The 13,927-nt window shown below is 39.7% G+C and overlaps 1 protein-coding gene across 8 annotated transcripts in view; it reads left to right on the top strand.

The window, feature by feature from the left end:
* The window catches only part of ARID1B (AT-rich interaction domain 1B), a 404,478-nt gene that overhangs the window by 40,652 nt on the left and 349,899 nt on the right, over positions 1 to 13,927 (top strand). For all 8 annotated transcript variants that reach the window (XM_059940940.1, XM_059940937.1, XM_059940934.1 and 5 more), the window contains exon 2: positions 9,182 to 9,376. In XM_059940940.1, the coding sequence (XP_059796923.1) occupies positions 9,182 to 9,376 (195 nt within the window). The remainder of the gene's footprint in view (positions 1 to 9,181; positions 9,377 to 13,927) is intronic.

The raw sequence follows: 13,927 nt of genomic DNA, 5'->3' as shown, positions 1-13,927 counted from the left end.
GGGTGGCAGTTGGAAATAGAATTCTGAAGCTGAGAGAAACCAGCCAAGGGTGACACCTCTGGGGGGCACAGACATGAGGAGGTAATGGAAGCTGTGGCTTATGTGAACTTGGGAAAAGTGAAGCTTTGTCTGCCGTGATGCATGATTCTTTGCCTCTTGTACCTACTGGCCATCAGAGGCCTACAGTCTGATAGAGCCCTGCTGTTTAACCAGCGATGCGGTGTTGAGGAAGTCATTGCTCTTTCTGTTCAGCAAATGTTAATCATGCCAGGCATTCTACTGAGTGCTAGGTATGCAAAGGTGAATAAGGCAGAGTTTCCACCTTTAATTAACAGTATGCTGGGGAGACAAGAAAATAAATGGATTAAATTACTGAGTGATTGTTTGCTCTGACTTCAATTTGCTAATTTGTTGAGAGGAAAAGAAAAAAGGTTTAGGAACCTCCCACTGTGTGATAAATCCTGTGGTACCTCATTTAATCAGTCCCCCAGCAACACCAGAGGTGAACACAACCGTGCTGTATTAAATGTGAGCCTAATTTTACGTAGCTAATAAGTAGTATAGGCAGGATTCACACCCAGGTTTGTCTGAGTCTAAGCCACCTCCCTTTCCATTGTACCTTTTTGTCTCAAATTCTAAGTGTTTTTTCTAAACTTTGGACTATCTATTTTATATATTAGGAAAGATGGAGGAATTTGAAGTGGGCAGGAGGTTGTCATCCAAAGGCAGATACGGACCTGGGCGTGCATCATGAGCGTAGTGAGTGAATCGGAAGAGTGCTGTGGATGAGTGGAGTGGAAAGGGTTTTCCTAAGGTGTCTAATGAAGACCTTCTTCCAAGAGCTCTGATGCCTGGATTTATGTCAGGCCTTATGAATGGCACTAGTAGTTAGCCAAGGCTCTGCCCTCTCCCTTGACCTCTTCAGTATTTTTATCAGTGCCGTGGAGGGAGGCATGAATGAAATGGCATGCTGATTTAATTGGTGGTTGACGTCAAGATAGGAAATGCAGTTAATATGTTAGATGTCAGGCCAGAATAATGACCAGAAACAAGCAAAATGAAAATAAGCAGAGAGAAAAATTTCTGCCACTTGAGTCAGCTCACCAACTGTATAATAGGAGATGGGGGAGGTAGGGTTCCGTCACAGCTGATGGGGCGGATCAAGGGCGTGATGGGTCTGTCAAATAATACAGGTCTGAGGCCAGGTTTGTACTAATGTAGGATCTGGAGAAGAAGCAGAGTCCTCCGCATGATATGTTTTGTGTTAAGAGGACTAAAGACTGGCATATTTCGCTCAGAAAAGGGAAATAGATATAGCTATCTTCAAATATTCTACGAAAGGATCAAAGTAACAAAACCAATGGGTGTAAATTACAAGTAACAGATTTTTGTTATATAGAAGGAAGAAATTCATAACATTCATGGTTGCAGACACTTTTAGGGGATTCATACGTACATCATGTATGGACCTATGAGGTTCTTTTCAGTTCTCAGATTCTGTGTTTCATTGATAAATCCTTTTATCAGGGTGCCTTAAGAATTGTGTGATCAAATGATAATGTATTAAAGTGCTTTGGAAATCATGGTAGATGTTGGTCATTATATGATTATGCAGGTCAGGAGGGTCTTTGGATGGGTTTCTAGAGGATATTACACGAACCTCTGACACTATATGCTAAATTTGAGATGTATATACATCCGGGATGTATTTTTTTTTTAAAAAGGGTGTCCTTAAGAGTTCAAGAATCACAGCTTCTGATTGCTACTTTTTATGGGTAGTTTATGGAAGTTAGTTTATATACATAGGTAACAACCTATTAATATTTTATTTCTAATTTTAATAATTCTGAAAAGTAAAAATCCAGTGATATTTTAGATTTTTAGAGTAGGGATAACATTTAAAATGTGGTTAGGAAAAAATATTGTGCCTTCTACTCCTGTTTTGTTTAATGATGTATATGTGAAAAACAAACTTCTTTATTTAAAACTGTAAATCAAAACATGTTTATTTCAGATAAAAACTGCTCAAATAAAAGTTGTCTATAATCCCACCTTTACAAAAAAAATTTTTTATCATCCCCTTGCCCTCTTCCTTCAGATCTCATTTTGTGGCTCCACAAATATGTATGTTCCCTGTAACTTGCCTTAAGGAAACCAAACGAAAAACAGAAATATTGACAATGGTCCTCTTTCCAAGTCAGTATGCGAGTATTTCGGTTCCTCCCTGCCCCTCCTCTCATGTTGTGAATGGCATCATGGTTAGAGGGCATCCGTAATTTGATAGTTCTTAGAGCCAAGAACAAAACAGCCTTTCCTGCCTTGTCTGATGTCTTAGAATTCCAGTTCTTGATCCTTCCTGTACCGTTGTAGAATGTGGCAAATATTCCTGACTGACCAGAGGAGAACCTACAGTGTATTGATAACCAAAGTTGAAGTTTCAGTGTTTTAGTTCGAGTCTTAATAAACAGGCACTATTTTGCCATTAATAGAAGTAAAAAAAAAAAGTGGTTTTAGATGCTGGGTTGCATTTTTTTTCTACCTGATTCCCACGATCGTACACAGAGGCGTGATACAGCAGAAGGAAATGTGGACCTGAGTAAGGAGACCTGCACTAGTACTGCAGCCCTGGGCCAGTCCCCGCAGCTCCAAGCCTCCATTACGTCATCTTCGGTAATTGGATTCTGTGGTAGTAGTGACAGTGGTAACTGAGAATCTTGGTATTTTCTGGCTTGAAGGGAATATGAATGAAGTGAGGGGAGACTATTTAGTGCCCCGCGCCTGTTTTTGACTTAAACTGATTTTAATGCCATTAGGAGAAGAACTTGACTACTAATGTTGCATTATATATTATCTTTGACTTTACATGCATCTTCTGCATGTGTGTACAGATATTGGTTAGTGAGTTTTACTTTTTATTTTTGAGAACACTTTATGTGATCAGTCCTCATTCCCAGGCAGTTATGAGGCACCATGATCATCCTGAGTCATTTGTGCTATATGCTGAGTGAGACATAAAAAAGTACAAAGCATGGACATTGCCATTTTAGTCTCCTTGGGAGTTAAGAAGTAACACATAAAAATGAAAAAAACGGTACATGAGTTAAATATCAATATAAAGCAACCCAGAAGTCGGTTACAGCCTGCATAGGAGAGATTCTGGCAGGCCCCACAGATAGTGTTACTGGGGTGTGGTGAAGGGGAAAGCTCTCTGGTCCTTGATCCGGGGCTTGAGTGAGCTTGGGTGTAGACAGGCAAAGAGAAGAGCAAGAGCGTCCTCCTGCTTGTGTGTGCTGGAAGTGCGAGTGTAGGTGCGGGGATGGAGGCGGCCAAACGTGGGACAGCTGTGTCCCATCCACCCCCGTCCCCCAGCAAGCCATGGTAGTGTTTGCAGGATGCCTGGGAAAAAAACAGGCATTTCATAGTTATATTTAGACATCATCGCAGAAAAGTCAACATAGATTGCTTCGCGATATGACAGCCACTACTTACAGGTCACTCTGGCTGGCCCTGATCGTTATCAGCTGAGTTTTCACACAGCTGTAATTCATGCACATCACTCTTAAACATTTGACATTGTTTTATACGTACTTTTCCATGTCCCTGTCCATTCCACTATGCTGATATATTATGGCTCATTCTCATATTCTATAATCCTTGAATAGTTGGGTTGTTTCAGTTTTCTTCTTTGAACAACTAGTCGCTCTGAGATCCTTTTAGTTCTCACTAATTCAATTTTCATTATAATTGTGAGGCAGGTGTTCTTTCTCGCATTTAGTGAGTGAGAAAACTAAGAAATAAGCACCAATATTCAGAGTCACACAGTGGTAGTAAGTGTTGGGATAAGGGTGTGGACCCTCTCTGAGTCCAAAGTCCATGCTTTCCCCACAGGACAGACCATGCTTTCTCCCTTCAGTATTAGAAATCATGTAGCTGCAGACAAATTTGGATAAATAGCACCCCTGCCCCATTCAAGAGGGTATTATAGTTGGAACAAGATATAATTTTTGAAGCTTTTGTTTAAAGCTTCTTGCCATAATGGGCTTCCCTGGTGGCGCAGTGGTTAAGAATCTGCCTGCCAATGCAGGGGACACGGGTTCAATCCCTAGTCTGGGAAGATCCCACATTCCGCGGAGCAGCTAAGCCCGTGAGCCACAACTACTGAGCCTGTTCTCTAGAGCCTGTGAGCCACAACTACTGAGCCCATGTGCTACAACTACTGAGCCCGCGTGCCACAACTGCTGAAGCCCATGTGCCTAGAGCCCGTGCTCCGCAACAAGAGAAGCCACCGCAATGAGAAGCCTGCGCACCGCAACGAAGAGTAGCCCCTGCTCGCCACAACTAGAGAAAGCCCACGTGCAGCAATGAAGACCCAACAGAGCCCAAAAATAAATAAATAAAATAAAAATTAAAAGAAAAAAAAAGCTTCTTGTCATATTATCCTTCAGAAAGAGTTTACCACTGCTTTATACATACTAGTTCAAATACTCATTTATTCACATTGGGTTTTATTATTTTTGTCATTTATTATTTTTGTCATTTCATACGTAATGGAATATTACTTCAAAAGTTTTCTTTAGTTGCTGCTAAGACAGAACATTTTCCCAAATAATGATTCAAAAGGGGGAGAGTTTTTCTTTCCTTGAGCTCTTGTTTAATCCAGATACATAGATATGATTATAGATCAAGAAGATGTGATAGTTCTTCTTTCTGTGGGTTTTTCAATGCCTTTCTTCAATTTGTGGTTTAAGGAATTTGGCTGAAAAAATTGCGAAATATTATATTCAAAGAAACTACTAATAAGATATCCCCTTAACTTGATATTTAGGAGTGAATACAGTTACGTAGATATCTTTATTATAAATACTTGTGTACGCATACTCTGAAAGAGTGATAATGAGGGAATATCTAAATATAAAAAGCATCAAGTATATCTAAAGGATGCTAAAAATATATAGGGACTTGTTCTTTAACTTGGATAATCTTTAAAGGGTAGGTGGATTTCCAGGCCAGCCTCTGAAAACCTATTTAACCTATAATACAGCCTAACTGTGCTACCTAATATGTCTAGAATCTATATTCAAATATATATTTAAAAAATATACTTCATACTCCTTCTTATTTAGTCGTCCCAGGGATGGGAAACCTTCTGAGACTTTAGAGGATGTAGGCAGCAGTGGCAGCTTGCCAGAAGGAGATCCAGGAAAGGGTGTGTGTGTGTGTGTGTGTGTGTGTGTGTGTGTGAGAGAGAGGGAGAGAGGGAGGGGAGGGGGAGGGGGAGGGAGAGAGAGTTATAACTCATACATACATAACTACATATCTAAAAACTTATTTGAATAAGGAAGAGTTACAAGAAAGTCTTATCAAGTAATAAAATTCATTAGAAGCTGAGTAACTAAACATAGACTAGTTATGTTAACACCTCTTTGAAAATGGGCTGGACACCATTGTGACTCTAAAAGCACTTGTCTTATTTTATGGAATTGAAGTCCAAATTGCAGCAGTTGTGGAATGGTAACTAGAAAGGAAAAATGTGCTTGGAATAACATATTTAGAGAAATATTTGAGGACAATTCTTAATGTGGTTGTCTCTGATATAACACAAATTATATGTGAGAATTGAAAATGTTGATACTGTAGAATCAATAGAAGGGTAGATGATAAAAATACAAAGTTGTTTTGGGTTAGATGTGACTATGAGAAGTGAATTGTTTTTTGGAAAAGTCTTAGATTTGATCTGGGTTTTGTTTTCTTTAAGGAGAGAGTAGTAAAAAGCAGGGGTTGAGATCCTGCAGTGGTACATATTTAGTGTTAAAAATAGCCATAGTACACAGTGGGATGAATTTGGATTGTGGTTGAATATTTAATAATAGGCCATAAGTAGAGAAGGTTAAAATTAAATGATTTGCACTGTGTAAGTATCTTGTTTTCATATCTGAATTTCACTGAAAGGCATTTGATGCATTTTGAGAGGTAGAGATAATCTGTATTTCATGCTTTTGATTTTCAGAAATCTCAGGGTTAAGCTAACATTTTGACATGGGTGCAAATTAACTGAATTTTAAGTAGGGCTGTGAGAGTTTATGGCAGTGATGAGAAAGATATTACAAAACAGTTTCAGTCACTGATAAGATGAATTTGCTGCACTGTTATCTGTAGCATTAAAATATAGACATTCCAATCATTTTCCCATTTTAAATTTCTGCTTTAATTAAACCAGTTTGGGTCGTGCACTATTTAAAGTCAAGTAAGCAGACCTTTCCTATGCCCTGGCTAATTCAGATTGAATGTGAAGATAGGGCTGCCTCGGGCCCCATATTGGAAATTTAGCCTGAAATCTGATTTACTCTCTATGGGCCATTCATTCACTCTGCGGATTCTAGCATCACCAGCTCAGCCTTGATTTTCACACTTTCATAGAAAGTTTTATTTTATCTTTTGAAAGAAAGTGTGGAAAATCATTACATTTTGCTTTTCTTAGGCATAAATTCTAATTTAAATCATTCTGAGAAAACTTAATTCTTAGTTTTCAATTTTAGTTTCATTACGTGAGGTCACCATGTATGTTTGTATGTTGAATTGTGAAGTCAGCACACAGTTTGTGTAACATCAGTATATTGTTTGAGCAATTTCTGTCATAGTAAGTAAACGTTTTTCTTGACTGGTGAAAGTAGCACAGTTAAAATTCCATGAAATTGTGAATTTTGAGCAGAACTGTTTGGCCTACACATATCTTCATTCAGGTGAGATCAGTTCCTGGCAAATTCCTATGAACCCCTCAGGACTAAGCTCAGGTATTTCTGTAGGTAGGCTTTGTTAAAACTCAGACCCACTGGCATGCTCTCTCCTCACGGTCCCTTCAGGATGTCTGCTGGGTTGCTCTGGCGTCTTTGTTCAGCCTGTTCACCTCTCCAGGACAGCCGCCGACACTTGTGCACTGTTTGCTTCCAGTGCCCTGCGTAGTGCACACGGTAGATGCTTAGTAAATGTGTGATGAGTGGATTACTCAAGTCACTGAAATGAGCACCAGGGTACCCCTAAGAAGGAGGGAGGGCAGAGACTGCGGGCAGCCTTGGGGGATGTGTAGGAGGAGGGAGGACTGGGGGTTCTTGTAGCTTTCCCACCTTGGGTTTGGGGTCTACACTCCTGGCTCCCCCTCACCTCCTATTCATGCTCAGCTCCCGGTCTTCCAGGAGCTGCCCTCACCTCTGCAACAAGACTGCCCTCGCCCAGCTCAGCAGTCACCTCCCAGTCATGAGGCGTAGCCAGAGCTTTAGCCCTCACCTGTTGGACTCCTGGGCTGCAGTTGGCATGTTGCTACACCTGCTCCCTTCTCCTCCATAGCACCAGGCTCTCTACAACCTCTAACTACATTTTCTGACCATTCTTTTGGCCTTGTTGTGGCCTCCTTTTCCTGCCTTCCTTCTACCCATTGTTCTCTTTTCATATATTCTTCCTGGGTAGAGTCCTTGAGTTTTATGTGCTTCATACTGATTAATTCATCCAGTATTTATTGAGGATTTTCTGTGTGCCAGGTGCCTGTTTGACTTGTGTCCTGGAGATATAATGTGAGTGAGTAAAACAGAAATCGCTGCCCTCCAGGAGCATATATTCTCTGTATGCTGACTTCCCTATTTATGATTCTAGGTCAGACCTTACTCCCCAAGCTGGAAACTCACGGTGGCTCTTCCTTCTGGATATTTTCACCTGGATTTCCTTATAGGAACCTCGATTTTAATATGCAGAATAGTGAAGGCTCCCGCCCCCTGGGGAGGGTTGATCTGCTTCTACTGCTGCATGCTGTCTCACCTGGCGTCTTATCATCTGTTAAGCCACCCTTGACACCTGTCTTCCGTCACTCACAAGTCGTGCTGTGTTTCCATTCTCTTACTTGAATCTGGGCTTGCTTTTTGCCCAGCACTGCTACCAGCCCAGGACCTCAGCTCACCTGCCTCTGTGGCAGCCCACCCTGGCTCCAGGCAGCTGCCAAGAGAGTGGTCCTTCTGGAAGGCGGATCTGACTCTAGCTCTCTGTTAAACGCACCCGGTGGTTTATCCCCAAGGTACAATCTGAAGCCTTTAAAATGGCATGTAAGGCTCACCCATCTACTGGCTTCTGCCTGCTCCAGCTGCTGCTTTGCTTCGTTTGGATCTAAACTGTGTATGTTTCCTCACACGTGCCAGGCAGCTCAGCTCCCTTGAGCCTGTGCTTTATGCTGTTTCTTCTGCTCTGTGGTACTCTGTGCCCTGGCCCTCCCCACCTTGAATGTGGCTTCTTCCATTTACCCTGCTAATCTTCAAGCCTTCCTCAGAGTCCCCGTGTACTCAGTGTGAACATAGAGTCTGGCACACAGTAGGCATCAGTATATGGTTTTGGAAGGAAGGAAGGAGGTATCTGTAGGCCTTTGTAGCACCGCGGTGAGGGACTTCCGCCACCACCGCTTTGCTCCTTTGAAGCACCCAGGGCATGAAAGCGCAGACTGAGGCTCCAGTTCGGCTCTCCTGAATGGCCTTGGCCCTGAGGCCCATGGGCTGACTCACCAAGCCAAAAATAAAACTCAAAGTCTAGTTTTGAACTGGTTATGTTTGGTAAGACGCTTACTTGCATAGAGAAGGTGCCTTGTGACTCAGTCTGGGTGCTTGTTCATGTGCACTAGTGATCTTTGAAAATTTTTACCCTAGACATTCTGTGTTATCTAAAATCTATCCTTTCACTTTCTAATGAGCACTCAGATGCATTAATGTTTGATCAGGACTTGCAGACTCAGGTCTAAAATAAAGTAATTGTTCTAAGAATACTTTGAAGTCAGAAAGGGTTCCTAACCACTCGCTGTGCTTTGCCTTTGTTACTAGTAAGCTGAAAGGAGCTGGGTGAGGTTAACTCTCATGCCCGTTTCCTAGATGCATAGTAGAATTTTAGATGGATGCAAAATCTTTCCTTATATTGTTTGCTCCAGATCCCTCTTAATTATTAAAGCCTTGCTAAAAGTAAAAAAAATTAAATGTCTTACATCCACCTAGGTTTTTTTCTTAATGTTTTTCTGGGTTTTATTTGTCAGGTCATCGTTTTTAATATTTTCAAAAGAAAGGATAGTTGCGTTTTTAATGTATATGTTAGCATAGCAAACTTTCTGCCTTTGTAATAATGACTTAATAAGCCTACTTCTTCGTGTATTTCTTCACAGGGCAGCCCGATGGATCCCATGGTGATGAAGAGACCTCAGCTCTATGGGATGGGCAGTAACCCTCATTCTCAGCCACAGCAGAGCAGCCCTTACCCGGCAGGTTCCTACGGCCCCCCAGGCCCACAGCGGTATCCAATTGGCATTCAAGGTCGGACCCCAGGGGCCATGGGAGGAATGCAGTACCCACAGCAGCAGGTTTGTGCTAGTTTTTACTCCACTTCCCCACACAATTGGTCCTAGTTTTGTCTTTGTCTTTTACTGTCTACCGAAGATTAGTTTTGAGAGTATTGGGGGGCATTTCACTGATTTTTCTCTACTCTTTAAAAAATTTTCATAGTTTCTTGAAATAATCACAGGTACAATTTTCCCCCCCTCCCTTTTAAAGAAAGAAAAGTGACCTTCTTAGAGCAAAGTGGACAGAATTCCTGTTTGGTAGAAAGCCTGTGTTACCAGCTATATTTGAAAGATTGACTGTGTCATCATTTTGCAGCAAATTATATAGATCTAAGCCCCAAAGTGAACTTGGCTTTCTAATATTTCTGATGTCAGACAGTGTCAGATTTTGAGCTGTGAATAAACTTCTTAGGGTGAAGTTTTAAGTCATTTAAAGGTCTTTCTCATAAAGATGGCATCAGCTTAAAATTTTTTTAGTCTCCCCAAAAGTTATTTTGCTTTTATTTCTTGACGTATTTCTTATAAGAGAATTTGATGTGTATCAGTTTTCTTAGGTTTGATGGGTTTTGTGTTTTTACATAAACAAAAAAGAGTTTTTCTACTTTAAAAAAAATATATTCTTCTCCTTTTTCTCTAGAATCAAGTAGTTGGAGTTACCTTAAATGACCATCTACCTTCTGGCAGTAGTAAGCCTGTACAGTCTCTTGGATACTGGAGAGTATATCCTTGTAATGTTGCCATGAGGAGATTCAGACTTGTTTTAGGGTATTTAGTTTCTAGGAGCACCAGAAAGGCTGATTTATAAATTCCCACACCATGCCTTTAACCTGGTGGTGCATCGGGCTGATACCCTGGTTGTTTTCCTGCCCCCAGATAGGTTATTCCACAGTGTTGCCGAGCAACCCGTTCCAGAGTTTCACAGTACTTCCTCTCAGGAAATTCTTCCCGATGTTTGACCAAAAATCACTGTGGAAAAAAGATTGGATAGAACTTTTGTTCTCTCTAAAGTGAATGTGGAGAATGATATATCATACTTTATATGCTCCATAGCTGTGTCCTAAAAGTTCACAGATAAATGGCACTTGAGCCCTGTCTTTTTAGAGACTGAAAATGGTCTTTCCTCTTTATCTTAGTTTGTCCTTTGGCGATATTTTTACTAAGGCAGTTGTAAGGAAAGATAGAAGCCGCTCAGCCTTTGAATCCCAGCTGTTGGTTCTTTAAATGGCCTTCGTTATTGTCAGAAGTTCTCACCCCTTGTTTACTAAAGATTGGCCACTCAGAATTTTAGCAGTCAGTTGCATACTTAATTGTATTGTAATTTTATTCAACATTACTCCTTTCTTCCAGTAATACTTCGCTGCCTAGGGTAAAATTCTTTAGTTGAGGCTGCTAATTATGAGAGGGAGATAATTTGTAAATGATTGAAAAGTAGGATGAGAGTTGTGATTTTTTTTTCCCTCTCTCTTTCTCTCTTCCTTTTATTTTATTTTATTTATTTTTAGGTTTTAAAGCTAATTTTCCCTTAGTTGAGGGGAAGAAGGCCCAGGCAGCCAGCTGAATAAAGTCCTGATTCTACTCTACAGCTGATTTCATTTGGGGGCTGACAGTTCTGTATGATACTCTGGCCACAGGAAGAGAGTAGCGACAGAAGGGCAGTTGAGAAATAGCAGGACGGGTGGAGGGAAGTAGATGCCGCCACTCCCTGTTCCTGCACCTTCCTTTGCACCATGTTTTCCTGAAGGGAAATTTGAGAGTCGTTTCAAAAGGAGCTGTTCATGGCAAGCTACTGGATGAACCTTTACCTTTTTCTCTGAATGAGTTAAAGTCTTTTTCGAAGTTTAAGATGTTGGTTTATTTTGCAATCCCGAAGTGGGAATCTAACAAATGGAGATGTGTGAAGAATGATTACCTAGGAATATTTTTTTCATTATTTTCTTCCCACATATGTAAGGCTAAAAGTAGAGGACATACACAGTTACATAGAATAACCTTAGTTTTCTTGTTTTATTTAATCCTGGTGGATTTTACATACTTTCAAAATCCAGTAACTCTCAGATTTATTTGAAGGGACAAATTGATAAAGGTTACCCACCAAGTATTTTAGCAAATTTTTAATTAAGATTTTAGATTAGGTATTTTACTGGTAACCCCCAAAAATGCCTAATTCTGATTAAGCACAGATCTTTCTGATAATGAAAGAAAAATAAGGTATCTGGTAAGAAATTGAATGCCCTGGCTGTCAAACTTCCATACTGAGTTAATCATAATCAAACGTTCTAAATAATCTTTATTTCTTTTTTACTTTTTCATTTAGTTATAATACGACCTTGAAGTATTGTTTTTTGTTTTGAAACCTAAAAGGCTAAAAAGAACTGCTAATGCATTTTTGAGTGTGTGTAACATTTTAAAGGGGGACACACAGCATAGTACCAAGTTCATGTGATCAGTTAGGTGTAGGCTAATTAATAGCTTTGGAAAGGAAAAAAAATAATGCGGGTTTTGGTAAAGGTTATTAGAACACATTTATTTTGTTAGCTTTAGTCTGTGTCCTTTGGTGAGGAATTTTCGGTGAGTTGCTTCATTTGCGAATTTTGGATAATTATAAATTTGGTCCACAAACAAGGTCCTGGCACAGTGATTGGCTGCCAGTCCTATCCATCTTCTCTTAGTGCTGATGTAATTGGCTAAGCATTGTTGTGGTCATGGCTGCTAATGTTCTTCAGGGAAAAAGTTGGAAGATAATGACGACATTGAGTTTTTATTGAGTGGCCATCACCACCTAGGCATGACTTTACTTTGGATGGCCTCCAAAGCTTTCTGTGCTTGGTTTGTGAACCTCTAATGAGCTGAATCCAGTTCATTTAATACTGCTCATATATTTCTGCAAAGGATTAAAATGTAGGAATTCAAGTTTGTATATTGAGTTGCCCACTTACTAGCTGAGTGGTAAGTTGTCTTTGGCTCAGGGGTCACAGTTTGATTCCTGGCTGGCGTTCTACTCCTGTGACAGGAATTTTAAATGAGTATTCTGTTAGAAAGAACCACAGTGCTTATATGAAATTTAACATGCATAGTATCACTGCTTACTTTTTGTCTCGGAGAGTTAGGGGGAACTGGCCACTGAGTGTTGGATTTTAGTATTAACCTGGGGATTCTTGATTTGTATGGTGATAATTTTATTTTTGAAATATACTCATGACTGGGTCTTTGAAGCATGATGTGATAATAGTACGTCATTTTGGTATTTATTAACTGGAACTAGACTTGTGGTCTTCCACTTGCTGATTCTCTCACATCATCAGGCAAATACATGGTAAACAGATTAGTTTTGCACGGTGTCCTAAAAACTAGTCTACTTGGGTTTTTATTGAGCTGAGAGGGGAAATGAATTTTCTGTGCCTCTGTGGAGAATGTTCTGCCTCTAGGCTCCTGGAATTCAAACCTGGGGATGGTTAACAGAAGTACACTGGTTGATTTCATCTAATACGGAGCTACACAGAGGATGTATAATCTTTAAGGTTACTAGAATCTGACTCTGACTTTTTTAGATTTTGTTTTTTTAAACTTAGACACCAATGTATCCTTTGCTTGATCAGGGATGTGGGTGAGTAAATGTTTTATTTCAGTTTTCTTGTCCTTTGTGATCATAAATGTATACATAGGCCTATGCTGACTTGCTTTAAAAAAGATTTGTCATATAGAAGAAATAACACCGAGAAGAAATAGGTTACAGAAGCGAAGTTATATTTATTTGTGTCAAGCTGATTTCAATTATGTGGTCTGAGATTTTTCTCGAGTTATCAAGGGTTATTGGACTGATATTTTAACTCTCCATATCTTGTTGCAGATGTTTGTATAACCTGATACCTGTTGGAATTATAAAACCAGGGAAGGAGAAAAAGGGCGAAGTGAGAGATGTATAAGTTCATGAGTGCCTTTGCAATGGGAAAACATGACTTTAGTTTTTAAAAACATCTGTATTGCGAAGACCTTTACAACAAGAAGAATATGGAATATAATTATTGCTTTGAAAGATATCGTGGCAAAATTAAATAGAACTTGTTATTTTTGTTAAGGTGACCCATCTGAACTTATCATTTTCAATCTAAATAACAACTGAATTCAACACTGAGGTTGTTTTGAAAAAGACTTTAAAAATGAATAGGTGATTTATTTTGTGCCTTCATCTTCTACACCCTTTGGATGTGTCTATTTTGCTGTGTGCTTTTTGAGTAAAATATTTATTTCAGAACATAAGCATTTTATTTGGTACCATCTTAACAGCCCAAACACTTCTTCCAATGCACATATTTATTTTGGCAGCAGATGTTTCTAAAAGGAGACAAACATTACAATTGTTTGGCTAAAATAAATGTTTTCTTTGGGGTTATTAAGGAGCCAAGTGAATTCTAGGATTCCCACCTGTGTTACTTTATATTGTTAGTCTATTCTGGAAAAAAAAATTGCTTTTTAAAATACAGTTAAAATTATGTTTCGATATAGTTTTAACAATGTTTCTGAAAAGTAAGGAAGAATGGAGTGAGAAGGACTGGTTAAAAGAGGTTTTTGACA

This window comes from Balaenoptera ricei, chromosome 12 (genome assembly GCF_028023285.1).
Source record: "Balaenoptera ricei isolate mBalRic1 chromosome 12, mBalRic1.hap2, whole genome shotgun sequence".
NCBI lineage: Eukaryota > Metazoa > Chordata > Mammalia > Artiodactyla > Balaenopteridae > Balaenoptera > Balaenoptera ricei.
Note: the sequence above shows the minus strand (reverse complement) of the source record. Positions and strands in the feature narration are given on the sequence as shown.